At 40.6% G+C, this 27942-nt stretch overlaps 1 protein-coding gene across 1 annotated transcript in view; it reads left to right on the top strand.

The window, feature by feature from the left end:
- LOC129071112 (vascular endothelial growth factor receptor kdr-like) overlaps positions 1-27942 on the top strand; it is a 168307-nt gene that overhangs the window by 17400 nt on the left and 122965 nt on the right. The window contains exon 2 of the mRNA XM_054574237.1: positions 21585-21681. Within this exon, the coding sequence (XP_054430212.1) occupies positions 21585-21681 (97 nt within the window). The remainder of the gene's footprint in view (positions 1-21584; positions 21682-27942) is intronic.

The following is a 27942-nucleotide window of genomic DNA, read 5'->3' as shown; positions in this document are numbered from 1 at the left end:
TAGGGGCAAAGTAAGTTTACAGTTGTTTGGATGGAAAATAATGCAACAATTAATAATTCAAGAATAAACTCTGTGTTTCATGTACTCACAACTGTAAATCTACTTTTGCTCCACCGTGTGTGTGTGTGTGTGTGTGTGTGTGTGTGTGTGTGTGTATTCAAATATTAGCCAGCTGAGAAACTTCTGGTCCCCTTACAGCGTCCCTAGAACAGTGACTCTGTTGCCCAGCGCTCTGAAGGGCTTTTCTAGGAAGGTGAGGAAACAGTAGTCCGTACTGTCATCAATTTCCACTGAGGCTACCAACGGAAACGGGCTGAGGCCACATGTCAAGAGAGGTTTGAGATTATGAAAGGATGAATTTGGGACATGGGTCATCGAGAGGTCTCTTGGCTTTCTTTATATATCCTGAGGAAAATCATTCAAAGCCACACAGGATGCAACGTTAGAATAGCTTGGATAATTTTCAGGGAAGAGATTACCCTGTAGTTAGCTGGTGAAGGATCACCAAACTTACATAACTCCTGGAAAATGGATTTCTTTCACTATCCCTTTGCCCATATAATATAGGCATTTGTACTTCTCTGCTTCCCATCATGATTCCCTTCCACCTCCTCCACTTTTCTTATAATGGGACCAAGAACACACAGGCATCTGCTCAGAGGTACCATGTTCACTTTACAGACTGCAGCCCAAGAGCAGACAAAAGGAAAGGAGAGAGTACATTTTCCCTAACCTGTCACCTGATTCTCTTTGACCTGCTGCCCACTTTAATTTATCCTACTGATTCTAGACAAATGAACAAACTGCTGCCCAGCTGATCAGATAACGTTATGTCAAGGAAAATCTCAGTTTGTTCAGAGACCATTCAGTCCCTTCTCATTTTACATATATGGAAATGAGTGTCAGAAAAACTTTGTCTTTTTACATGGCTAAAACTTTTTAGCCATGTGGTGCACTAATGGCAAAATCAGTTACAACTCTGTTTTTCTGGTTTATTATTGTCCTTTTAACTACACTTCCCAGCCTATGGAATATGAATTCTAGAGCAGGAAAAGGTCCCACTGAAAATTACTTCCCCTCCTAAGACCAATGCTTGAAATTTAACTAGGAGGACTTGACTCTTGGCTTAAGGCTTTGATCCCACTTATAATTCAAATATAGTGGGTAGTGGTGGCAGGAAAACATTTCTATTCGTAGTTTCTGGCACCTCAGTGTGAATAAGTTTCTCAGCTCTTTTCCTGAGATCCCTTTTACAGACCTGGAGAAGGAAATTATGTGAGTCCTACATACACAGGGATAAAAATACAGTGGCAAAGTAACTGGGGAAATGGAAATGATTCCGCATTTTTCCTGGACTACAGCAGTTGCCTCTGCTCATCAGTCCATGACAAAGGATATTATCGCCACCTGCCTGCTCTCAGTATAATATGAGAGAAGGTCTCCTAAATGGTACCTATGTCACAAGGAAAATTATTTCAAGACACTGGCATTCAACTAAAAGTACTTGCTCGCTCCATTCTGTTGAGTGTCTATTGAGTATGGTGGTGTGGGTTGCACATGCGTGGCCTTGCTGAAGAAACCACTGGCTAGGAGTACTCCACCCTGCAATATATGAGCTTTGGGCTGCCAAGCAAATGCCTTAAATTGTTTTCCCAACATAGCATGGGGCCAAATGGCTTCCGAAGGACCAAGAGAAAACACTAGGCAAGTATGGCCTAGATTTAGTCCCATTCATGCTGGCCAGGACTAGGTCCTTGCCAGGCCCAGCTATGTGCAAAATAACAACTACACTTAGCCACCACTCTCCATTTCTATGCTCCCTGAAGCTCTTGGGCAGATCGAAGAACCCCACTGTATGCTTTGGAGTGCTGCCATGGGCCACAGGGAGACAGTGTTTGAGGGGTGGAGAGAGGAGTCAAGAAACATCAAAATCAGTGGAACATGGGAGGTCTCAGGATGGTGGGAAGAGCCCCCAGATCATCATACCAATTTTCTGAATTAATTTACTCCCTGCTGTTATTTCTGCCTATCTGCTGATTTCTGACCTCTTTCTCACATCTAGTAACAATACCAGCCTATAGCTTCTGGCCCCTTACACATCGAAGGAGCATCACCTAAGGAACTGACTAAAAACTAACAGCAGCCTCTAGTGTATTGAAGAAAGAGGGTCGGGGAATGGGAAAAGATCTGAAAATGGTATCTTATGAGTAATGGCTGAGGAACCTTGGCATGTTTGTCCTGGAGAAGAGGAGAGTTGGAGAAGTAGCAGGAGGTCTTTGGTTTCGCATTCTTATCACAGCTCTCAGATGAACAAAGCTATTCAGTAGAGCTAGGTTGTGTAGAGAAAAAAAAAACAACCCTTGGAGATTAGGATTCTAATCCAATTTTTGTTACAAATGTTTTGTATGTATTTGAACAAAATTACTGCTCTTTTCAGCTTAATTCTCTTTTATGTAGGTCAGGAAAGCAGAACTAGGACACAAATTTCAGCTCAATTTAATGAAGAAATTCCTATAACCAAAGTTGTCTAAAGGGTTTCCTTACGAACTAGTGAGTTCCCCATTAAGACTGCTTTTGTATTTATTGGCTTTTTGTTTTTCACCTTCTGGGAAATTTCTATTCACATTCTCTGTCTACTTTCTTATTGGGCTTTTTAACTTTTTCTTCCTTGTAGGAGCTTTTCATATATTTATCTTTCATTAGTTATACTATAAATATTTCCTACCAGTCTATTGCTTATCTCTTTAACTTTGATCTTTTGTTGTGTAGCAGCTTTAAATTTTTCAATATTTTCCCTTGTAGTTCTTGTGTTTTGTTTTGCTTTAAAATTACTTCCTTTCTCCAAGATTTTACAAATATGCCTTGATACTTTTATATTGTTCTAACACTTTTATGGTTTTCTTCCTCTCTTTTGTATAATTAAAACTTTACAATATCTTTAATTTTTATTTCTGTATGGTTTGAGGCAATGATCTAACATTTTTTCCAAGTAATTGCCAATCCTTTGACATGTCACATCTTGAATATGTTACATATACACACACTCTTTTCTTCCATTGATTTGTCTATACAGAACAAGAGATGCTGTAAGTCATTTTTTTAATGTCTTGAAGTTTTATGCACTTTTTTTTGTTGTTGTACGTGATCTTTAGAATCAGTTTGTCAATTTCCATAAATTTTGGGGGTTGGGAATTTGGCTGGAATTGCCTTTGTTTTATGAGTAACTCGGGAAGAATTAGTGTATTTACAATAAGAATTTTATATGTAACAAATAATCTACCTTTATACTGGTATTTTGTTTTCATTGTTTCGGTTTTTATACATTTGACAGATATTTACAGAATTTTATTATTAGGTATTAAATACTTTTTGTAACTATTATGAAAAGCACCTTCTCCCCATCACATTTTCTGTTTGGTTATTGCTGGTATTTAGAAAAGCTTTTGGCTTGTTTGTGTCAATCTTATATCTGGTCAGCCTACTGATTTCTAATAGCTTTTGACGGACTTGAATATAGGTTGATAATTATTATCCAGAAGTAATGGAGGTATTATTTCTTTGTTTCTTATATTTTTACTTTGTATATTATTCAAGGTTCAGTTGCAGATAATAGGCACCACCTTAGATATGCTAAGCAGAAAGCTATTTAATACAGTGAACCAAATAATTCCAAAGTTTTTAGAAGGTCTGGCAGATTAAACTCCAGGTTTGGCCTCAAGGAATGACTTCTCGAATAACTGCCAAAGAAACTGCGACTTTTCTGCCAGGATCAGTAAAGTTGAAATTAGGAAATGACTGCGTCAATTGCTGGCTGCAAAATCTCTCTCCTTGAGCTGTGACTGGGGATCAGGAATCTACCCTCAAGATTGTTGTTTCCAGAGCCACAGCATGCCTGCTGGATACACAATGCAAGAATGAATTCCTTGCATATTGCTTCCATTCTCACTATTTAATTTGGTTACAAATTCAAATTGCGTACTAGTGCAACTGACTGGTGGAAGCTAAAGCATTTAAAACCATGGCTGGAAAGAGCCTTGGGAATGTAGGTTTTCACATTCCAGCCTATTCAGTACATGCAGGCACATTAGAAGAAATTTGGGAGTGATGTTGTTGACCTACAGAATAAGCCACGCTCCTTTTTTTTTTTTGTCACTTGTTTTCTTGCCTTAAGTAGGATCTCCAGTACAATGTTTTACAGAACCAGTGATACTTGTCTTTTTTCTGACTTGAATACAATGCTTCCAGTGTTGCATGAGATTTGCTCTAGATTTCTACTAGCTTTCTTTTATTGAGTCTAAGAAATATCTTTCTATCCATTTTGCTTGAAATATTCTTATTTTATTTTTTAGAAACTCAGAACGGGTGTCGAATACTATAAATGTTTTTTGGCACCTATCCAGATAGACCATCATATAGGTCGTTTACCTTTACCTGATAATGTAACAGATTACATTAGTATATTCCTTAGTATTAAGCTATCGTAGCATCCATGACACAACTACAACACATCTATGTCAGGTTCTCATATGTTATTTTAATCCACAGCTTGGCTCAATTTGCTAATGTTTTATTTAACATTTTTTTCATTTCTGTGCATGAGTATAATTAGCATATGGCTACTTTTTGTGCTATTTGTGTCCACTTTCGATTTGGGGTAATAGTAGCCTCTTAGAATGAGATGAAAAGATCTCCATCTTTCTCACCTTTCTGAACATAGTTTATGTAATTAGTTCGTACACATAGAACTTAGACTTACATGTAATTTATATGGTTTTGAATTGTCCCCTAGTTGTTATTTTTTTCTATATACCTTGCTTTTTTTTTTTCTCCTTTAAGTAATTTGCAAATCTCATGAATGTAGGACCTGGCCTCATAATTTGTCTACTTTTCCATTGCACAGAACTGAGGCATACAGCAGATTCTCAATTGAAAACTAGGTAAACGATTTCCCTGGCTTCTCAGAAAAAAATTCTTGGCAAGGATATAGGAGTAATGATATCCCAGACACTGTACCAATCAGAAAAGAGGGAAGCAGCAATAATTGAGAGAGAGAGAGAGAGAGAGAGAGAGAAGGAGAAAGAGACAGAGAGAGAGATGAGAATACAGGCCAAAAATAAGTCATAGAGGAAAGACTTTTGTTGACCTTGCTGTACTTTAATATTTATTTATGTGTGCATATTGCTGAAACATCGCCCAGATCCAGGATCCAGAGCTGGGTGCGGTCCTGATGGGGACTGGCGCACATGATCTCCATGCGTCGGGGACAGCCTGTCTAGCACTAGGGTCAATGGCAGGATAAATGCAAAACAGCACAGGGCTGAACTAGATGCCAGAGCTCCTCACACACTCTTCTACTCAGGACTCGTGCAAGCCCACCAGCTGAACCCACCCACCCGTTCACTCATTCTCCTCTATCCCCTAACTGCTACCAAAACCAAATCTTCTTTCCACTGCCTATACTGATGCAAGGAGAATTCAAGATAAAGAGAGCCATTCCAGAATGCATAGCTGTGGCTGGTGTGAGGCGCATTTCTCTTTCAGAAGCACCGGGTCACCCATATTTTTGCATTCTACAGCCCACAAATCTCTTGGATAAGCATTTCAGCTCCTTAAACTACAGGCAGCTTTGTTATTTTGTTCCAAGCAGATCTCTCTTTTAAAATTTATAAAGGGCTTTCATATCTATTATTTAATTTAATCTTTAGGATTCTGAGAGGTAGGTATTATTACAGATGAGGAGACTGAAGCTTCAGGGAGGTTAAAGTCTTTCCCAGGGTCACACACACCTAATAAACAAGATACTACCATTCTACACACAGTTGTAAAGATCCATTGAAAGACTATAATGGGAAAACTCATTGTAAATTAATAGAGTATTACATGTGCGTAAGGGCTATTATTATCACCATTATTGTTAATGAATTTATTGATCAGATATTTGGAATAAGAGATTTTGGGGTGCCTAGCCCTCAGCTGGAACTGGGAGTAGAGAATAATGAATATGGTACTTGCTCCGGAGACATACTCACTACCTTCTGGGAACTGAGAGGTCTGGTTGGAAGAAACTAAGGTATATTATAATACAAGAAACAAGTCAGAAGGCAACCTAAGCAGAAGAATTAATTGTTCACTGCGTGGTTGTGAATAAATGCAATGTAACACCATCACAAAAATGTGAGAGACAGTCACAGTTGTTAGTGACCAACAACATGCATCCAGTGGGCCTGAAACTTTGCCTGCATTGAATAGTGAGTGGTATTTGGGTAAGTTGAAAAAAGCAAGAGGAAATACTCATGTGAAAAAATGTCATATTTGAAAGTAGAAAGACAAGAATGAGCCTGATGATGGGAAGTTAGGCCCCATGGCCGGCTGTGGCAAGAACATGGTGTTGAGTTGTGTAAGTTCTTTATATATTTTGGAATTTAACCCATTACCAGATGTATCATTGCCAAATTTTATCTCCCATACAGTGGATTCCCTCTTCATTTAGTTGACTGTTTCTTTTGCTGGGCAAAAGCTTTTTAGTTTGATGTAGTCCCACTTGTTTATTTTTTCTTTTGTTTCTCTTGCCCTAGGAGATACATCGGCAAAAATACTGTTACAAGAGATGTCTGAGATTGTACTGCCTATGTTTTCTTCTAGGATTTTTATGGTTTTGTGACTTACATTTAAGTCATTTTTGGTATTTTTTAAAACCACATCCCCCTTTCCTTTATTGTCTTACTTTTAATTTAATTTAATTTTCCATCCCCCACCCTCCCTATTTTGGCAACCATTAACTTGTTCTGTATAGCTATGGGTTGGTTTCTGTTTTGTCTTCAACAAAATGTGCTATTGTTCCAGGAGCCTGTTTCTGTTAACAGGCGCTTCTCATGATTCTAATTCCAGATGCCCACCTCTAGGACTCCAATAATGCGAACTATACAAAATTCTACTCAGATGGTACTTTAACCAATAAAGGACGTTTACTGATTTGTAGTTCTATAACATTTTCATAGGTGGAGTGGTCTTCAGTGCTGGTTAGTTTAGTTCTTTCATTTAATGATGTCATTGAAGTACAGTATCTTCTGTCTTTCCCCAGTATCTGTTGAAGTATAAGCTCCATCCTTAGACTGGCTCCCTCTCATGGTCCCAGAGGGCTGTCAAGACCTCTTAAATTAACATTTTTTTTTCACCCATGATCAAGAAAAGAAAGTACTTCTGTCTTAGCATTCCAAGAAAAACTGAAATTCATCCTGAGGGGACCAGCTTAGAGGATATACATTTACCCCAAATGATTAACAGTGGCCAGAGAAAGGGGATGGGCCAATTGCCTTAAGTCAATCAAGGCTTACTTCTAAAGCCTGGGAGGTAGGGCTGAAGGCATTTTCCCTTGAAGTCCCTGGGCTGCTTTGGAGAGCAAAGAAAATGCCTGAAGGGAAATGTGAGTCTGTTAGGAAGGCAGGAGACAGCAATGGATATTGGGAAGACAATGAACATGTGTCCACTGTGCAATGTGATGAAGCTTCTGAGGCAGGCTTCTAGCACATATTTGCCTTTGGGAGTACCAAGCAATAGTCTATCTCGAGTTGGGGTACAAATAGTCTTCTTTGAAATGAACTAGAAAACTGAAATCCCATCACCATGTTCCAAATGGTTTCTTAAATGGGCATTGGTTTATATCTTTCCAGTTTTAGAATCAGATAGCTTTTGATGTTTTAAAATCAGATAGTAGTGTCAAGGACCATGTATAAAGGACCCATGGACAAAGCCAAAGGGGGGTAGGATTGAGGGTGGGAGGGAGGTGGGGGAAAATGGAGACAGCTGTACTTGAACAACAATAAAAAAATAAAATAAGATAGTAGGATTAAGTAAGGCTCTCCAAGGTCTATAAGTTCATCTTATTCTGGAAGCTTCAGTGAAAGTGGTAATGGTATGTAGAAGGGTACAACCCTTCGACTTTGACTTCCTACATGCACATGATTTCCATGACTTTTGTATCAATGATTATTCTTAGGTATTCTTGACTTAGTAAAATTATAGTATCTTCAGAGTCAGAAAGGATGGGTCTTTTTCTATGTCCATCTGGCTTTGGGTCTCTTTTTCCCCCTCTCTTTTATAAATTGTAGCGTAGTTTTGTTAAAGTTGGAAGGCAACCAGGTACATAGGAAAATGTGTTATACTAAACCCAGGTTCTATTCTGTTGCTAACTGTGTATATAACCTTAATCTGTATTTCCTCAGTGTCTGCATCTATAAAATAAATGGCTTGGATAAGATGGTCTCTAAGAATCTTTCTCGCTCTTCCATTCTAAGCATATTGCAAGAAAATATATACTATTATTAATAAATAACTTATAGAAATCTTCACAGCCATATGAAAAAATCTGTTATAGTGCTCAGTGCAAATAAAAGTCCTTTCCTTCCAGGATGTAAATGTTTAAAATTCAGCCTGTAATTCGTTTGCACTTATCTGTGATCATAGGCAAAGAGAATGTAAGATCATGCAAATGCACAGATAATCTGCCCACTTTACTAGGGACAATAACTTCCACTTCCTTCCCTCAACCTATTACCAGAGATAGGAACAAAAATAAAAATACCTTGGATATGAGTTTTATATGATTTTCCTTGATGATTTTCTCTGGAGGGGATATTGATAAGCAAGGATGTGGTTCAGAAATGCAGCGAGCCAGAGCAAGAAGACTCAAAGCTCACTCCCCGACCTGGATAACGTAGCCATGAATAGTGAGTTGTTTGTGTTTGGAAACCAGTGAGCTTTGAAAGGGAGCAGAAGGAAAGAAAAAAAAATCATGCTTCAGTCTTAGAATTGCTGGGTGTCTCTCTTGTTGTAAGGATAATTGTTCCAGCTACTAGAATCCAAACTAGTATGGTCGGTGCTAGACTGAGTAGTATGGAGATGAGTAGCTGTTCATTCCCTGGATTTGGGCAGTGATGGGCTCCCTTACTCTCAAACCATGGAGTATTTTAAAGCATGAACAGCTGTGTAAGTGGAATCTTCTAGCCTCATGTGAAGTAATGAAAGACTAAATATATCTTATCTTGTAGGAGGAAGTAAACAAAGGGCTTTAAATATTTCATTGCTCTTAAGCCCTGGAGTGATGTGATTTAAAAAACCTTATTTGTTTATTCTTTAAAAATATTTATTTAGTGTCTAGGATGTGCTAGGAATTGTTCCAGGTCTTGAGGTTATAGCAGTGAACAGTAAAATGTCTGTCCTCATAGATCGAACATTTTAGCATGGTGAGACAGATAATAAGCAAATATATGAATTAAACAGTGTATTAGAAGATGATAAGTGCTACAGAGAAACATTCCGTAGGGAAATAAAAGTAGAAGTACTGGTAGGCACTGCCTGATTTGTAGTTTTAAATAGAGAGGGGAAGGCCATGAATTGGCACCAAAGTGCTGAGTTTAACCTACTCATTGTCTCCCTTGATGGAAATATCTTTATTTTTTGGGCATTAGTTGTTTCATTTGCAATAGGAGGAGAAATGAACTAAGGAATAACTGTAGATACTTCCACAATTTTTACCTTAAGTTTTTAAGAATGTAGGGTTGAAAGGATTTAAAAGATCTGTACTCAGAAAATTATAAGAGACTGAAGAAATAAACAGAAGAAAATATGAATAAGTGGAAACATATACTGTGTTCGTGGATAGGAAGAATTAACATCATTAAAATGTCCATGCCACCCAGAACTATCTATAGATTCAACACAGTGGTGCAGTCTCCTTGATCACCTGAGTTGGGTGCTCCAGGAGTGTCCCTTGTGTGGGTTATGCCAATACTTCTGGTTTAATGGAGTACCAATTGCTATTGGCCTGTTCTTGCATGGCATTAACCTTCAGGCTGGCTGGCTGTGAGGATCAACCTTAATCAATGGAAGAGTTGCTGCGCAGGTGTTGACCACATGAAGTGGAATTCACCTCAGCTGTGTTTGCTGCCTACTGAGATCTCCCTTTGGATATACTGCTTGTGAAGCTAATTTTTTCCTGAAGCTGGTCCCTGGGTTGGTTGGTTCTGAGCTTTTTGGGAGGGACTCTGGTATAGTGCAATGTCAGATGCTGCCTGTGACTGGCCCTGGGCAACCTGTTTGGAGCTACAAAGTGGTCCATATTTTTTAGCTGCCTCTGCTGGGTCTGAGTGTTTGTGGGAAGGACCAAACTGCACACCAACCCCAGCTTCCACCAGCATTGAGTCCAGGGACAGGTCAGCAAGAGGCCCAAGGCACCCCGAGATTTGCCTTTGCCTATCTCTGCCTGACAGCTTCCTGTTAGGCCCCATCACTGAAAGAACCTGTGACAATACTCAAGATACATGAGGTAGGTTCTCAGTGAGTCACCAGGTAGGGGCAAGTGGTGCTCACCAGACTGATACGGGTTCAAACTTTGTGCCAGTGCTGGGTCTGAGGCCACTCAACAAATGTCCCAGGGTACACCAAGTCTAGATGCCACTCACTGGGTGCCCGCAGAGCTTTGTCGTGGGGTAGGGTCTCAGGGAGTCACCTGGGTGAAGCCAGCAGACTTTATCAAGTCCAAATAGATCAAGATTTGGCTGTGTGAATGGAGGGCTCTGTAGCAGTCCAGTGTGTGAGAACAAAATGGCCCCAGTCCTCAGATACTGCAGGGAGCCTGAGCGCAACATGGCGGGGACACCAGGAGTCAAGAGGATGGAGTTGGTGGATCTCCCAGGAGGGAAAGGTGCCAGTCAGGCCTGGGGACATGTGGGAGTAGTGGCCCCTTCTCCAGAGCCACACAACTCAGTTCATCCCAGATTCTGCCCAGACCTCCTCAAGGACCTGAGCTTGGCAGGGCAGTGCCACCAGGAGTCAGGAGGAAGGTGCCAATCAGGTCCATGAGGAATGTGGGTGGAATGTCTTTTGCCCCAAAGCCACAGGACTCAGTCGCTGACACCCCCTGAGTCTGCCTGGGCCTCTATACCTCTGTCCAGACAACTGACTCCTCAGCAGGGTGCCAGCTCTGCAAGGTGGAGTGGGAGGGAGGCCAGAGGGTGGGGCTATTGCATTCCTCCCGGCTGATGCCAAAAGGAGAGGATTGTTCCACCCAAGAAAGATGTCATCTGCTATGTGGGAGAGGGACTCAGCACAGGGATCCTAGTGGCTGTCCCTTCAGCTCTCTCCCCAGAGCAGAGCCACAAACCCCAGACTCTCCCCATGTGACTCTAGTCCACTTTGCATTCTCTCTGCTGGAACCCAGTGTGAGTGGCAGCGAATGACATTTTTGTGGATTGGCTGGCCCTTTAAGAGGGCGCCTGTGATAAGAGGGCGCAAGCAGAGTCCTATCTCTCCTTGGTGGACACAACCCCTGCTGATTTTCAAAGCCAGATGTTCTGTGGATGCCACTACCTGGCCCTCATGGCCTGGGCTGGGGAGACCAGTGCTCCTCAGGGGGGTATATTTGCAGTTGAGACACCCCTCCAGAATCTCAGTCACCACCCGTGGAAGCAAGGCCAGCCCTTTTCCCATCTCTGCCCTTCTTACCAGACTTGATGTGGCTTCTTCTGTAAATCCTTGGTTGTGAGACTTCTGTTCAGCTGTCCTTCAGTTGGTCATTCAGGTCGATTGTTCTATAATTTAGTTGAAATTCTAATTTGGTCCTGGGAGGACGTGAATATAACTTCCACCTACTCCACCACCATCTTGGATCCTTTGAAACTTATATGTTATTAACCAATTTTACCTCAGCAGGAAGTCTTGATCCAGAAGTATCTGCTCAAAAACAAGGCAAGATCCAAAGTTGTATATAGAACACTGTAAGTAAATTATTAGTGTATTAGCAAAGGAAATTACAGTAGGGTACAGGTTTGCTCTAACAAAGAGGCCTGTATAATTGGGGCTTAAAATAAGAGCGTTACTGAAAAAATCTAGATTCAAGAAGTCCAGAGCTCTGCTCTATAATTTCATTGAAGGACGCAGGTTCCTTCTCTTTTACTGCTCCACTATCTCTACGGTGCTGTCCTTGTCTACATGGTTCACCTCCATATACATATTTCAGCTACATGATAGAAGGAAAATAGGCAATTAAAAAGCACCTTCTTACCCTTTAGGGTATAACCTGGAACAACTTAAACCCATCACTTTTGTTTGTATCCGATTAGTCAGAACTTGGTCACATACCTCCTCTCAGCTGTAAGGGAAGTGAGGATGTATAGTATCTATTCTGGGCAGCCACACACCCAGCTAGAGACTCCATTACTGTTGTAGAGCATTTTTATCACAGGAGAAATTGCTCAGTAACCCTGCCACATAGGGCTACTATAGGCCAAGCTACTGATTATAAGCTCCTAAGCACATATCTATGAGGGTTTTGTTCCTGGCACTCACCAGAGAGACTGAAGTCTTCCCCCTTGGACTTATCAATTCAGTCCGAGTGAAAAAAAAGTAGTCATGAGCAGAGTTTCAGCTGAATAGTCCACTTCTGTGTCTTGGCCTTATCCCTACCCCTAGGACCTTCTTACTCAAGCCAGCAGGAATCTGCCAGACAAGCAAACATTGGCCTTCCCTATGCTCTGGATACCTAAAATTCTACTTTTTTTTTTTAAATTTGTCATATTGCACAATCTACAAGTGTTGTTTGGGTCTGTCTTGATTTATAGTTGACTGAAAATGTTCCCAGCTCTGAGGCTGTTTTCAATTTCAAATCCGTCCTGTAAAGCACACCATACAAAACATGTGTCTTCCCTTCTCTTTAATCATTCTTTCTCCTGCCTCCATCTGCCCCATTCATCAATCAGGCTGCTCCAGCCAGGGCTCAGGGCCTTGATAAGGCTGCCTTTGTGTTTCATGCTTCATCTTCCTCTGGAAACTGCCCTAGGAAACCAAGTTCTCCTTGTCAATGAAGACAATGGGGCTGAGTAATGAAATGCTGTCAGAAAAGGCCAGACCACTGGAGAAACGGCCTTGAATTCCTCAGACCCCCAGGACAACTGTTCTTGCACCATAGTTCTACCTTCTCTGGGAAGCAGGCTTCCTCCAGGGTGTGACTGTCACCAGAATTTCAAGGAGGATGGGGACATTTATAGTCTCCCTTTCTTGAGCTTTTAACACCATGGACTGTCAAAGTGAAAAGGGCATTTTAGAATGCCCCACAAAGCCTCGCTGGTATAGCTCCCCTCTTTTGTACGGATAAGGAAACTAGGATGGAAAGGACAACTGACAGGATGTGTCTTAGATCATATAACCAGTTAGGAGCATGATTTGACCTAGAAGGTTGGCCTCCTGACATATACAGTTTAGTGTGGATTGGGTGTTGCTATACATCAGACATTTTTCCAAGCACTTTATACATATCGACTCACTTAATCCACACAATAACCCTATCAGGTGGGCCTTATTTATTACCATGTCCATCTTACAGATAAGAAAACCGAGGGCTGGATTGGTTAAGTAATTTGTCCACAGTCACAGAGCTAATAAGTGAGAGAGTCAGAATTCCAACCTAGGGAATCAGTCCCAAACCCCATACTCTTAAACCCTCTGCTTTCCTGCCCCTCGGAGTCTGGAAAGGTCTGGAATATTATTTAGCCCTGCCATGCCTGACAGATGATTCTTTTCCCCAGCCTGCCTCTGATTATTCATTGCAGGTAACACCAAGTCCGATGCTCTTGCCTCAATAGCGTGCTTGTGTCTTTATAATCAAAGAGGGTTTTCTGACTGTCAATCCTGTAGGGATGATTGATTTCCTCCTCCGGAGGGAGCTTGGAGCAACATCTATAGCCAGAGTTTGTGAAGGGAGATTCGAAGGGGCAGACAGGCCCTTGTAGGTCAGTTCTTCCACCCAAACCATCTTGTCTTATCTGCCAACCATCTGGGCTGGCCTGGCAGAAACAGAAAAGGGTAGACTTTCTCTGGAAATGGCAACACATGGGTCCTGCTGATCCCAGAAAAGTTCCCACCCACAGGCCATCTGTGGAGGAGCAGCTACAGATTCTGTGAGGTGGAACCGCAGTGAATTGTATACTCTAGGCTCACTGCTGCTCATCTGAATCTTTCCGCCTCCTTTGTGCTTTGCTTGGTGGCATTTGCAGTGCTAACTGCTCTCTCTGAACGGGAGGGTCTTCACTTCAGTGATGTCACAGGTGGGGATCCATGCGCCATCAGTTTTACTAACTGTCTTTTGGAAGCATAGTTTTAAGAAAATAAAGGGGACACTTCCAGTTACCTACGCTCTTCAGAAATTGCATAAATCCATAGATTATAGATGGCACAGGCTTCTTTGGAATACAGGGAAAGAAAGGGAAGCCGAGCACTTAAAGAAACAGACACATCCTGCAGGGGGGAAAGGAAGGAGAAGGAGATTACTTTTGTGATCTCTAGAGAGCTATTGTTCAGAAGTGCCCCCTCTGCTCCCTAGCTTCCTGCATGGTGTTTCCCCTTCATCAGCAGTTGGCACTCCCCGAAAGCCTTTCCAGCCTTTATGAAAAGTCAGGAAAGAATCTGCCTGACCTTGGCCTGTGATTAACAAGAGAGAACATTTTGATCCAAGTCGCTCCTTCAGAAGGATACACTTTTCTGCTGCTGATGTATTGACAATTCAGGTCTGGCATTGCCTCTTCACAAGTGTTGGCATAAATGGGTAGAAGTGAGTTTACCTCATCACCAGCAGCTAGAGAGTTTGGGGTATGGTTTGGCAGAACCTCGGGAGGAACGTGCCTGGATGTTGGATGCAGATGAAAATGACTTTCGGGGAGGTGCCCGTGTGGGGTGTGGGAAAGAACTTGGTTCGGGATTTCTTGGTTGCCTCTTTTCTTTCGGCTCTAAGCCACGTGTATCTGGGGGAGTTAAAAATGCTCCAGTCTCACTCTTTCTCCAGATGTATTCTTCTCAGAGCATCAAAGCAGGTTAAGAACTGTCGGAGGCAGTGCTGACATTTAAGCACAATGCACTGGATTAGCGCTTTCAATTGGCTACTTATTAAGACAAATATACTATAGTGGTTAGGAGCACAAGCTTCGGGCCCAACTGCCTGGGTTGAATCGTAGTACTAACACTTATACTAAGTGTGTATCTAAGTGTGTATTCTCAGGTTACTTAACCTCTTTTTATTTGTTTTATCCGTGTTTCAACGGAGGATAACAGAAGTGCTTATTGGTACTTGTAATATCCCTTCATGAAAGTTAGCCGTGCTTGAATGCTGTTCACTGTTGCTGGTCTTCTGGCCGGCAAAGGACAAAGGTCCTCTCTGTGCGGGTCCTATGTCAATGCTTCAAATTTATATAAAAATTCTTTTCTTTTGAGTTACTGGACTCTAGCTACTGTCCTTTTCTTTCCTTTTTAAAAAATACTGTTTTTCAAAGAATTTCAATTACAGTTGCCATTCAATATATTAGTTTTAGGTATACAACCCAGTGATAAGACAGTACATAACTTACAAGTGATCATCCCAATAAATCTCATACTCATCTGACAACATATATAGGTATTAGAATATCATTGACTATATTCCCTATGCTGTACTTTATGTCCCCATAACTATTCTATAACTACCAATGTGTACTTCTCAACCCCTTTGCCTTTTTCACCCAATCCCCTAACACCCCTCCCATGTAGAAACCATGAAAATGTTTTCTTTATCTATGAGTATGTTTCTGGTATGCTTGTTTGTTTATCTTGTTTTTTTTAAATTTTATTTATTTAGTTTTAGACGGAGGAGAAGGGAGGGGAAAAGAGGGAGAGAAGCATCCATGTGTGGTTGCCTTTCATGTGCCCCCTGCTGGGGACCTGGCCTGCAACCCAGGCATGTGGCCTGACTGGGAACTGAACCGGCGACCCTTTGGTTTGCAGGCCTGCTCTCAATGCACTGAGCCACACCAGCCAGGGCTGGTTTTGTTTTGTTTTGTTTTTTTAATTCCACATATAAGTGAAATCATCTGGTATATTTTATTCTCTAACTTATTTCATTCAGCATAATACCCTCTAGTTCCATCCATGTTGTTGCAGATGGCAAGATTTCATTTTTATAATGGCTGACTCATATTCCATTGTCTATATGCACTACTTCCTCTTTATCCATTCATCTATTGATGGACACTTAGGTTGCTTCCATATCTTGGAATGACGTTGCAATGAACATAGTGATGCATATGTATTTTTGATTTAGTGTTTTGAGTTTCTTCCGATCAATATCCAGACATGGGAATTGCTGGATACTTTTTTTTTGTCTCTTGTTATAACTTTTGTTTTAAAGTCCGTTTTGCTTTGTTTGGGTATTTCTACCACAGCTTTTTTTTTCTGTTTTCATTTTCATGAAATATCTTTTCTATCCCTTTATTTTCAGTCTGTGTCTTCCAACCTGAAATGAGTCTCTTGTGGATAAGACATGTAAGGTCTTGTTTTGTTACCCATTCCGTCACCATATATGTTTTGATTGGAACATTTAATCCATTTGCAGTTACAGTATTTGGTGATAGATATGCATTTATTGCTATTTTATTATTCTTATTATCTATTTCTTTTTCTTCTTAAAGAATACCCTTTAACAGTTATTGTAATACTGGTTTGGTGGTGATGATAAACTCCTTTAGCTTTTTCTTGTCTGGGAAGCTCTCTATCTGTCTTTCAATTCTAAATGATTCTTGCTACTGACTTTTTCTAAAGCTGTTTCTTCTTTTTAATCCAGAAAAGATATACAAAAGGACTTCTTTGGTTTTCCCTTATTTAATCCCTTTTTCCGCATTATAAAGGTTTGTTTTCCTTCTGAAGGGTAGTTTTTCTACAAACCCAAGTCCCCTCACCTCTTGCTCTAAAGGAGTCACAAGGTGTACATGTTCCCAGTTTGAGGTCTTCTCAGTTCAGCCATCAGTACATCTAAACCTCAGGTATATTTTGGTTATTCTGTTACCATCCAAACTAAACTGTTGCTTTTGTTAACAACCACCAGAATTTGGAGGGAGAAGGATCACATAGTCCTCAAATGCACCCGTGTTCTCCCTGTCTTTCTTTTGTAATTTTTGTGTGTATCCCAAAGTCTCTCCACTTGGCATTCACATTGACTTTGGAAATATTTTGTTAGACAAGACAACTCCAAGCCCCTTTTCTCTCTGCTTCCTGAGGAATGCCTCTCCGTCACTTCCAAAGAAAACAAACTCTTAACCAAAAGGGCAACAGTCCAGAAAATCTGAGCAAGCTCAAGATGAATGGAGAAGCAGTAAGACCAGCAGAAGGGGATGTGCAAAGTGAATGGGGTTTGGGAATCATCATCCCTAATATTAGAGAAACACATACACTTCTTCACACTTTTCTTCCCTTCTGTCTGAAGTGGGTACATGGAGTAGCCCAAGAGTGTGATTATGATCTAGTGGAAAGTGAACCTGACCAGAGCCAGGTATTTTACTTTTCGAATCCAGTTTGCCCCATGTGGTTTCTGTAACTTGTGTGGCTTTTAGGCAAGGCAACTTCTTGGTGCTGGTCTTTCTCATAAGCAAAATGGACCTAATAGCATATCCTTTCTGGAGATGCTAAAAGGAATTTATGAGTATGCTTGGCAGAATGGAAAGCACTACATCTAATGTAAGACTCTTTAACCCATTCCTTGGAGCCCAGAGACAACAGTCGTGAGAATGTTCTGCATGTACATATGGGTATGTTCACACGCACTTGTGTGATAAAGTCCTTCCTGCATATAAACGACTGTGTTCCAGGTATACCTGACTTGTTTGACTTAACGTCTTCCACCAGAATAGGCAAATTTCCCCCAGAAAAAGGGTGTTGGGGAATATAAAGATTTTTAATGAAGAATCCCAGTTTCTAAAAAAGCATTTTTATAGCTGGTTGTTGTACCGGGCTACCAATCTATAATGAACACAAGTGTCTGGGGAGCTCATGGATACTCCTCTTTGTCTCCACACACATAATTTTCTATTCCCAGGTCAAACCCGGGTTCAGAAAACAGTTTATTAGCCTTCAGTAGTGATACTAACTGTGGAAGTTATAAGCACTGAGGCAGAAAATTAAGGGAAATGCTGCTTTGTAATAATAACAATAAACAATGCGTAAGTGATAGTTTTCAGTGTAGTAACTTATTTAATCCTCAGCTCAAACCTCTGTAATTAGTCTCATTATACATATGAGATAACTGTGGCTGAGTTAAGTAAGTTCCCTGTGGTTATATAGGGCACAAATGGTAGAACTCGGTCACAAATTCAGGTTGCCTGCCTCTACATTCTGTGTTTTTAACCTCTGCACTACATATGATGAATTGAAATCTTTCAAATCACATAACTTATTCTTTCAGTAAACATTTATGGAATTGATTACTGGCTTGCCGAGGCTCCCACAGCTCTTCTTTTCATGTCTTTTGTAGCACTTAACATGTTCAATCCAATCCTTTGTTGATGTCTGTTTTACTTTTCTGATTTTTATTTATTTAAATTTTGTTTTTTATTGTTCGAATACATTTGTCTCCATTTTCCTGCCACCACTTTCCCCCGCCCCACCGACCCCCATCCTCCATCCTTCCCCCCTTTGGCTTTGCCATGGGTCCGTCAAACATGTTCCTTGATTTGACCCCTCCCCTTCTTTTCCCCATTACCCGCCTCCCTCCTTCCCTCTCGTTACTGTCGGTTTGCTTTTTCTTTCAGTGTTGCTGGTTATATTTTTCTTGCTTGTTGTTTTGTTGCGTAGGTTCCACTTATAGGTGAGATCATAAGGTATTTGTCTTTTACTCCCTCGCTTATCTCACTTAGCATAATGCTCCCAGTTCCATCCATGCTGTGGCGAAGGGCAGTAGCTCTTTCTTTGTTTCTGCTACATAGTATTCCATTGTGTAGATGTACCACAGTTTTTTGATCCACTCATTTACTGATGGGCACTTAGGTTGCTTCCTGATCTCTGCTATTGTACATTGTGCAGCTACGAACATTGGGGTGCATTGATGTCTGTTTTTCCTACTAGACTGTGAGATATTTGAAAGCAAAGACCACCTCTGAAACCTCTGTTTCACTCATGGCATCACTAAACCTAGGCAATGGCATGTTCCTTGAGTTGGCCATGGGGGCAACCCTCTGCTATGTGCTCTGGAGTGGTGGTGCACAGATGAATAAACACTGTTGCCGACATCAGGGAGCTCCCAATCTATGCGATGGCCAGACATAAGAAAATTGTCATTCACCGCAGGGCAGAGTGAAATGAGACCTGTAATTATGGTCTCACAGTATGTTCCTGGAACTCAGAAAAAGATCAATTAATTGTCAATGAAACTAGAATAAAATGTTTTGGGTAATACTGCTATGAAATGTAATGTAATATAACACAATCACTGGATATAATTTAGCTTTAGTTCTACTTTAGCCCCTTGCTTGGACATTTTGGCGCTTGAGCATTAGCCCTAGACTTGGGAAGAAGATAAGTTATGTTTCATAGATGAAAACAGCACGGTTTAATAGAAAGAGCACACACTTTGGAGTCAGGCAGACCCAAGATTGAATCCCAGCACTATCGCTTATAAGTTATCTGACTATGATTCTCAGTCTTCTTTTCTGTAGCCTCAGTTTTCTGAGTTGCTGTAAAAGGTATACTAATAGTACCTACCTGACAGAGTTTTGATGATCCATTGAGTTAAAACAAGTAAAAGTGTTAACATATTTAGTAAATGCTCAATAAATAGTAGTTTCCTTTCACTTTAAATAATTAACAATAAATATTTTTGTTTGCTGGCTTATTTACTTAGTTGTATTTACTTATTTTGAATAGGCAATTTATTATGGTATATAATTGAAAATACAGATAGGGTATTGTAGAGGTCAGATGCAGCCTCAAAAATGCTGCCTAAAAGATTAGCTCTAAACCCAGCAGCAGTATCACATACATCAAAACAGAACATGCAAATAGCATTTACAACTCAAAAAGAAGACAGATACCCCCCAAAATTTACAAAGATTTGAATAGACACTTCTTTAAAAATGTTTTATAGATGGCCAGTAAGTATATGAGTAGGCACTATATTAGTAATCATCGGGGAAACATAAATTAAAACCACAATAAGATATTTCTACATACCCATTAGATTTATTATACTTTAAAAAGACGGACCATATCAAATGTTTGCAAAAATGCGGTGCAACTGGACCTCCGAGTCATTGCTAGTGAGGTTGCAAAATGGTCCAAACACTTTGCAAAACAATGTATCAGATTGTTAAAAAGCTGAACATATGCCTATTGCATGGCTCAGTCATTCCACATCTAAGTATTTATTTTAGACAAGTCGCAATATATGTCCACGCAAGAACTTGTGTAAATATTATAGCAGGTCTTGTTCACAACAGCCAAAAAGTGGAAACAACCTGAATGTCCATGAATAGATGAAGAGCTAAACGAAATGAGATTCTATCCAAACAATGGAATATCGCTTAGAAATATAAAGGAATGAACTACCGATATATGCTATGACAGAGATGTGTCTCCTAATCATTACTCCGAGTGAACAAAACCAGGCATGAAAGAGTAAATACTGTATACTTCAATTTATTTTAATATTGTAGAAAATTTAAAATGATCTATAGTGAAAGAAAGCAGATCATTGGTTGCCTGGAGGCAAGGGTAGAAAGACAGATGGTTTACAAAGGGTCATTAAGAAAGTGTTAGAAATGATGGATATATTAATTATTTTGATTGAAGTAATAGTTGCATGTGTGTATACATATGTTAAAACTGATAAAATTGTAAAATTCAGATTTGTGCTGTCTTTTATTGCAATTATACTTAATTAAATTTTGTTTCATTACCACATCATGTTAATATTTATTTTTTGCTCATGCAACTGTGCATTGTTTGGTGTTACGCTGATCTAGGCCAGTTCTACTGGGTTTGGCTTGAACCTGTGGGGCCTGTGTCCGATCCAGTTGTCTCTCATTCCCCTTGGACCAGCAGCCCTTCTAGGTCCAGTTTTGTTTACAGTGATGGTGGAAAAGAAAGATTGAACAAGAACATGCAATATTTATTAAAACTTCAGACTGAAACTGATGCACTCTAATTTCAACCCAAATTCAATTTGCTAAAACCAAGTTATATGAACAAGTCCAAAATCAATGGCATTAGCAACAGACCTTTTGAGCTCTATTAGGTAGTACTGGAAAGTAGCTGTGCACAATGATTCAATATTTTCATAGGTGTGTACAGAGGAAAGCTCCATTACATCCACTATTCTCTGTCCTCCATTTTCCCTCCCCAGAGTCAATGAACTACACCTATTTTTTGTATGTGTCTTCCAGTTCTATGCATACATAAGTAAATACCTACATTTTCTTCTTTTACTTCAATGCTTATATACTGCGCATACTACTTTGTAATTTGCTTTTTATTTTATTTATTTTGCAGACTTCTCTATGTTATGATACAAAGTGTTTCCTTTTTTCCTGTTTTATTGCTGTGTATTCCATCATATGTATGTACCATAATTTGATCAGTCTCTTTATCTATAGATATCTGGATGTTTCTAATAGTTTGCTTACAGAAAACACAGCAGTTGGCCTCACATACGTATTATTTTATTCATGCGGAATGATATTTGGATACATCGTTTGACTAATTGAAAAATTCCAGTAGCAATAAATTTTATCTTGTTTCAGGTCTTGCCAATAAAGAGAGCATGATGAAACCAGAACTGAGCATTCGTGGAGATCAAGTGGTGATCCAGGCTGGTGGAACATTTGACATCACCTGCAGGTAACAAATCAAGGCCCTTAAACTTCCTGATTAAAAGGTCCATGGTAGGGAGCTCAGAAATATTGGGTGTGCTTTTTTTAACCAAAAACTTTTTCTTTAGATTTGAAGATTTTATTTATTTACTTATTTAGAGAAAGGGGAAGGGAGTGAGAAAGAGAGGGAGAGAAACATCCATGTGTGGTTGCTTCTTACACACCCCCCACTAAGGACCTGGCCCACAACGCAAGCATGTGCCCTGACTGGGAATCGAACCAGTGACCTTTTGGTTCACAGGCTGGCACTCAATCCACTATGCCACACCAGCCATGACATACAAAGAATGAGGGTGTGGGAAAGAAACCCAATTAAAGATGATGTGAGAGTTATTCACAGAAACTGAATGAGAGTTGAAACTATATAAATAGATAAGGATAATAGGGGAGAAGATGTTGAGTGAGAAGATGAAAAAGTATAGGTCATAATCTTCAGGGGTCCCTGTGCTTCAAGATTGCCTGGGCAGGAAGGGGACTTGGGAAAGTGCATGGAGAATGAGTAAAAGGGAGAAACACAGGAGAACTATAATAAGGGAGAGTAAGGTTTCAAGAAAGAAAGAATGGTCACATTCAGCGGTGTAGGTGCTCAATAAATGTGGACTGAATTTAATTGAACTGAAAGTCTAGTACAGTGCACCCTCCTTTTTTTTAAGATAGCCAATGCACCAGTATGTTGGTAAAGGTTATGTTGTAATATATGTAGTAGGAAACCCAAGTTAACAGTGGCATTTGGAAACAAAGTTTAATTATTTTATGGAAAAAAAGTCCAAATGGTGGATATCTGGAGATGGCATGCCAGTCCCATGAAATCATTAGAAAATCATATTTCTTCTGTATTGTATAGATCCACCTTCATTAACTAATGGCTTTCACCATGTGGTCCAGAATGGTTACTCAGACTCTATTCATCATGTCTGCATTCCAGCTAGTTAGGAAAAAAAAGAAAGAAAGGTAAAGAAAGGCAGGCATGCCTTCTATTCTAACACCATTTTCCCAAAAGCTCTATACACCACTTGCGCTTATATTGTTTCAACCAAAACTTAATCACATGGCCAAACTTAGCTGCAAGAGAGGCTGGAAAATTTTCTACAGGAGGTCATATGTCCAACTAAAAAAGTTAATATTTCATTACTATGAAAGAAGGGGAGAACAAATATTATCATGCCTAGTGAATTATACTAGGTAGAGTACAGTGATAGCGTACCTGGAGGTGGGAATCCTATTCTAGGTTTGTAGATTCCTGAACTCCCCCTGCAGGAGGTGCCCTTTTCTCCTAGCTGTCTGGGTTTCTAACAATACAGATGAGGTTTGATCAGGGGATCTGAGCCAGACATTTGGTTTTTGGAGGCTGTCTTTTCCTCACCTGTATGCCTGCTTAGCATCTTCTCTGGGTATAAAGCATATGATTGAAGTCAGCCTCAAGTGCATTATCAGTCCCCGCTCACTCAAGATTGCTTTACCCCAGTGACCCTGAATGACATCTGACCTATTAGCCATTGCATAAAACCTGCCACCAATTGCCTGCATGTGTCCTGGTTTGTCATGTTCCAATAGATCATATTTATTCCCAGGGCTTCTTTCCAGGACTTTTAATGTCATAAAACCCAGCTCTAATTTACCATGAGTTGTAGACACTTAACTCCAGGTGATGCATTTGAGACAGGCTTGGCTCTGGTGGATAGGCTGGTCGGTATTTGGGGGGAATTTTGCTTCAGTGCTAAGAGGATCCCAGAGAAAGTTCATCTGGAAGACAGGCTAATAGTGCCTCAGGTAGAAATGGAGGAATGAAAGAAGGTGTTATGGCTTGTGAAATCACAAATAACTCCTCCTCAGAAAGTTTCAGAAACATGAGGAGCTCCTCTAAATCCCTTTAAAAAAATGGATAAGTTGAAGCCTGAAACGATGACAATATCGGACAAAGGATATACAATTGGGCAATGGCAGTGCTGCTACCTTCTCATTTCCTCTATGATGAAATAAAATTTTGAATATTTATTCTCTTATACTCAAATTACTTTTTAAAGATTTTATTGATTTATTTTTAAAGAGAGGGAAGGGAGACAAAAAGAGAGGGAGAGAAATAGCAATGCGTGGTTGCCTCTCACATGCCCCCCACCGGGGACCTGGCCTGCAACCCAGGCATGTGCCCTGACTGGGAATCGAACCAGCGACCCTTCAGTTTGCAGGCCAGCACTCAATCCACTGAGCCACACCAGCCAGGGCTTTTATACTCAAATTATTATAGATGTCTTTTCCCCCTACTTGTTTATATATAAACACCCTCATTTATTCACTGTATAGAAAGCATTTTGTTGAGGCAGACAAATTATAATTACTACCCTGCATATCAAATACAAATAAATTTATAATAAAAAACAAGTAATTCATTGTTTGTGTGCTGTACTAGGCACAATTCTCTGGCTGGAGGTGGAAATGGCCGTATATGCACAACCGGGTAAATTATACTCTGCTTTCTAGGGGCTCACCTCACAGTTGAATGAGAAATACAGGCATCCTCAAAAGGGATATTAAAAGTACCCAGAACTTGCCCTGGCTGGCGTGGCTCAGTGGATTGAGCACTGGGCTGCAAACCAAGGAAACCAAGGGGCTGCGGGTTTGGTTCCTGGTCGGGGCACATGCCTGGGTTGTGGGCCAGGTCCCCGGTGGGGGGCATGTGAGAGGCAACCACACATTGATGTTTGTCTCTTTCTCCCTCTTTTCCCCTCTCTCTAAAAATAAATAAATAAATAAATAAAATATTAAAAGCAAAACAAAACCAAAAAAACCTTTTAAAAAAAGAAATACGTACCCAGAACTCTTGATTGGACATTTCAGGACAGATTTGGAATGAAGGATATTTTGGAAAAGAAGATAGCATCAACAAAGAGTTAAAATTTGGACTTTATACTTTTCAAAGCAGTTTCAAGAAACTAGTATATTTTAGCCCCATATCAACCCCTCAGAATAGGTAGAAAAAGGGATTGTTTCCCTTATATATTCAACAAATACTTATTTAGCACCTACTGTGTACGAAGCACTGAACTAGGTGCAGAAGATATATGATAGTAAACAAAATGGTCAAAGTTCCTTGCCCTTTTGGAGATAACACTCTAGTGGGTGAGAAAGATAATAAGATGAATAAGAAAATTGTAAAATGTGTTAGAAGATGATAAGCTCTGTGAAGAAAGTATCAGGGTAAATGAGAAGTGTTTCTTCTAAAAGGTTGGTCAGGAGAGAAGTATCATTTGAACAGAGACATAAAGGAAGGAGCCATTCAGATATATGGAGAAAGAATATTCCAGACAAGGGGAATAAAAAATGGAAAACCCTTGAGGTAAGGGTAAATTTCATATGGTCGGTAAACAGCACGAAGTTTGTGTGGCCAGAAAAAAAATAAGCAGTGGAGAGGAAGATAAGAAATTAAGATGCAGAGGCAGCAGAATTTTATACACCTCAGTGAGGATTTTGAATTTATTCTGGAAGTCATGGGAAGCCACTGGAAGAATTTAAGCAGGGGAATGATGTGGCCTTATGTATGTTTTCAAAGTCTCCCCCTGGATGCTGTGAGGGATATGGATTAAAGGGGACAGGAGTCAGCGGCTAGCGGAGCCTTCCGGGTGAGAGCTGATGGGGACTAACCAGGGTGCCGGCAGTGGAGGGAATGCGAAGTGGGCAGGTTGTGAAAACATTGCGAAGGCAGAGCACACAGGATATTCTAACGGACTGGAAGTGGAATGTGCAAAAGGGACATGGTTCAAAAATGATTTCTATCCCAGATAAAGTTGATAACCACAGTAACTGCAGTTTGTTGGGTCCTTGCTCTGTGGCAGGCTTCGCTCTAAGCACTTTATATAGATTGACTCAGTAAACCTTCTCAATACATCTGTGAGGTAGGTTCGATCGGCCCCTCTTTACAGATGAGGATACCAAGGCCTGAAGAGGAGAAAGAACCTGTTAAGTGTCCAATGCTAGAGCCAAGCCCTCCTGATGCCCAAACCAGTGGATTTTTCATTGTATAAATGCGCATGCAGCTCTCTATACTTTCTAAGTCTTGACAAGTCTGTGGAGCAGGCTAAGCTCATATTTCTTTGCCTAGCTCCAACAGGGACTGACCATACTTCTGTGTTCAGCTGGCCCTTTGTAACGCTTCCTGAAGCAAGTTACCTTAGTTCCCAAGCCTTAAGCTGTAGGCCTTTGGTGCTCTGGCAGGCAAATCCAGCATCTTATGGAAGGTGGGTGGGGGAAATAAATCATCTTGTAAGGAAGCTCAAGACTCTGGCATGTGATTCTCCCCCAGGATGTTATCAAGAATAGGAGGCCTAGTCATTCCAAGTATCCAGCTGCTCAGGCCCAGGCATGAGAATCTGCTGTTGGAATCTCTGGAACTCAGTTTCTATTCCTGGAATATTTTCAAAAGTGTCCTCTCAAGCTCAACCAAATATCCAGATATGGGAACTAAAAATGGGTCTAAGTCAGGAGTATGCTGTGTGAGCAAACATAAACAGCTCCTCCTCCTTGACCTCCACTGCTTCCCATTTATCCCAGGCCATCACCTTTGCTCTTGTGCCCAGGTCTTCTGTCTCTAAAGATCCCCATACCCTAGCCACCCCCTACCCACCATCCTAGAGGGCATTATGCTAAGTGAAATAAATTGGACAGAGGTAAAAAAAAGTTTTGTATTGTTTCACTTATTTGTGGAATCTAAGAAGGCAGAACAAACAAAAGAAAACAAAACAGAAACAGACGCATAGAAACAAAAAACTGACAGTTGTCAGAGGGTTTGGGGGGATGGGTAAAAAAGGGAAGTAGAATAATAGGTACAAACCTCCAGTTATGAAAATAATTAATGGAATGTGCCCTGGCTGGTGTGGCTCAGTGGATTGAGGGCTGGCCTGTGAACCAAAGGGTCGCCAGTTCAATTCGCAGTCAGAGCACATGCCTGGGTTGTGGGCCAGGTCCCCAGTAGGGGGGCGTGCAAGAGGCAACCACACATGGATGTTTCTCTCCCTCTCTTTATCCCCTCCCTTCCCTTCTCTCTAAAAATAAATAAATTTTTAAAATCTATAAAAAAAACCAATTAATGGAATGTAACGTACGACATAAGGAAAATAGTCAATATTCTTGTAATAACTTGGATGGTGACAGATGGTTACTAGACTTTTGTGGTGATGACATCACAAGGGAAAAAATGTTAAATCACTATGTCATACACCTGAAACTAATATAATGTTGTATGTCAACTATGCTTCAATTAAAAAAGAAACCACTTTGGCTACCCCTGAACCCCAGATACTATCTGCTTGTCTACTTGCTTTTCTCTGGTATCAGAGCAAACAATGTGGAATAATCCCGAAGACTTCACAGGCCAGGTTAGCATGGACCGGGACATTGCCCAGAGCCATTAGAGGCACTACATACAGAGGGGTGAAAGTCAGGAGAGCAGTATCATTTGTTGGCTCTGAGGAGCAGTTCTGAGACTCTAGTCGGGTGAGGCAGGCAAGGGTTAAAAAATGAAAACTCTAAGGTCTACTTCTCATGGCATACAAAGCCCAACAAAAACAGTAGAATTTCAGATGGCAGCTGATAACAGTGCAGAAAGTTAGCTTCCTAGGGCTGCCACAATAAAATACTCAATACTGGGCAGGTTGAACGTCAAAAATTCATTCTTTCATAGTCCTAGAATTTCAAGATAAAGCTATCAACATGGTTTGTTTCTCATGAGACTTGTCTCTTGAGCTTACAGATGGCTGCCTTCTCACGGCATGTTCTCATGGTCTTTTCTCTGTGTGTGCACAGCCCTGGCTCTGGTGTCTGTGTGTACTAATCTCCTCTTATAAGGACACCAGTCAGACTGGATTAGGGCCCACTCTAATGGCCTCATTAACTTAATCACCTATTTCTATATCTGAATATAGTCTTATTCGGATGTACTGGGAGTTAGTGCTTTAACATATGAATTTGTGGGGGACACAATTCAGTCTATAACATGACACACCTTCTCTTAAGGGGTCTGGTTTTGAGGCCACACAGTTTATTTGAAGACCCCAGAATGAGGCAGGGCGTACTCTAAGGAGATCAGAGTTCCAATAGAAACAGAGGCTCCAGTGGTTGGTAGTAGACAGCCAATGGAGGACCCTGGAGTCATGCTGAGGAACTGTGACTTGGATTCATTTTCTTCCCACGTACAGAGACAAAACCTCGTTCTAATCTCAGGGTGCAAGAGCCAGAG

This window comes from Pteronotus mesoamericanus, unplaced genomic scaffold, assembly GCF_021234165.1.
Source record: "Pteronotus mesoamericanus isolate MK-2021 breed Mesoamerican mustached bat unplaced genomic scaffold, CSHL_Meso_final contig_256, whole genome shotgun sequence".
Taxonomy (NCBI): domain Eukaryota; kingdom Metazoa; phylum Chordata; class Mammalia; order Chiroptera; family Mormoopidae; genus Pteronotus; species Pteronotus mesoamericanus.
The sequence above is the reverse complement of the archived record's forward strand: the minus strand, read 5'-3'. Positions and strand labels throughout refer to the sequence as shown.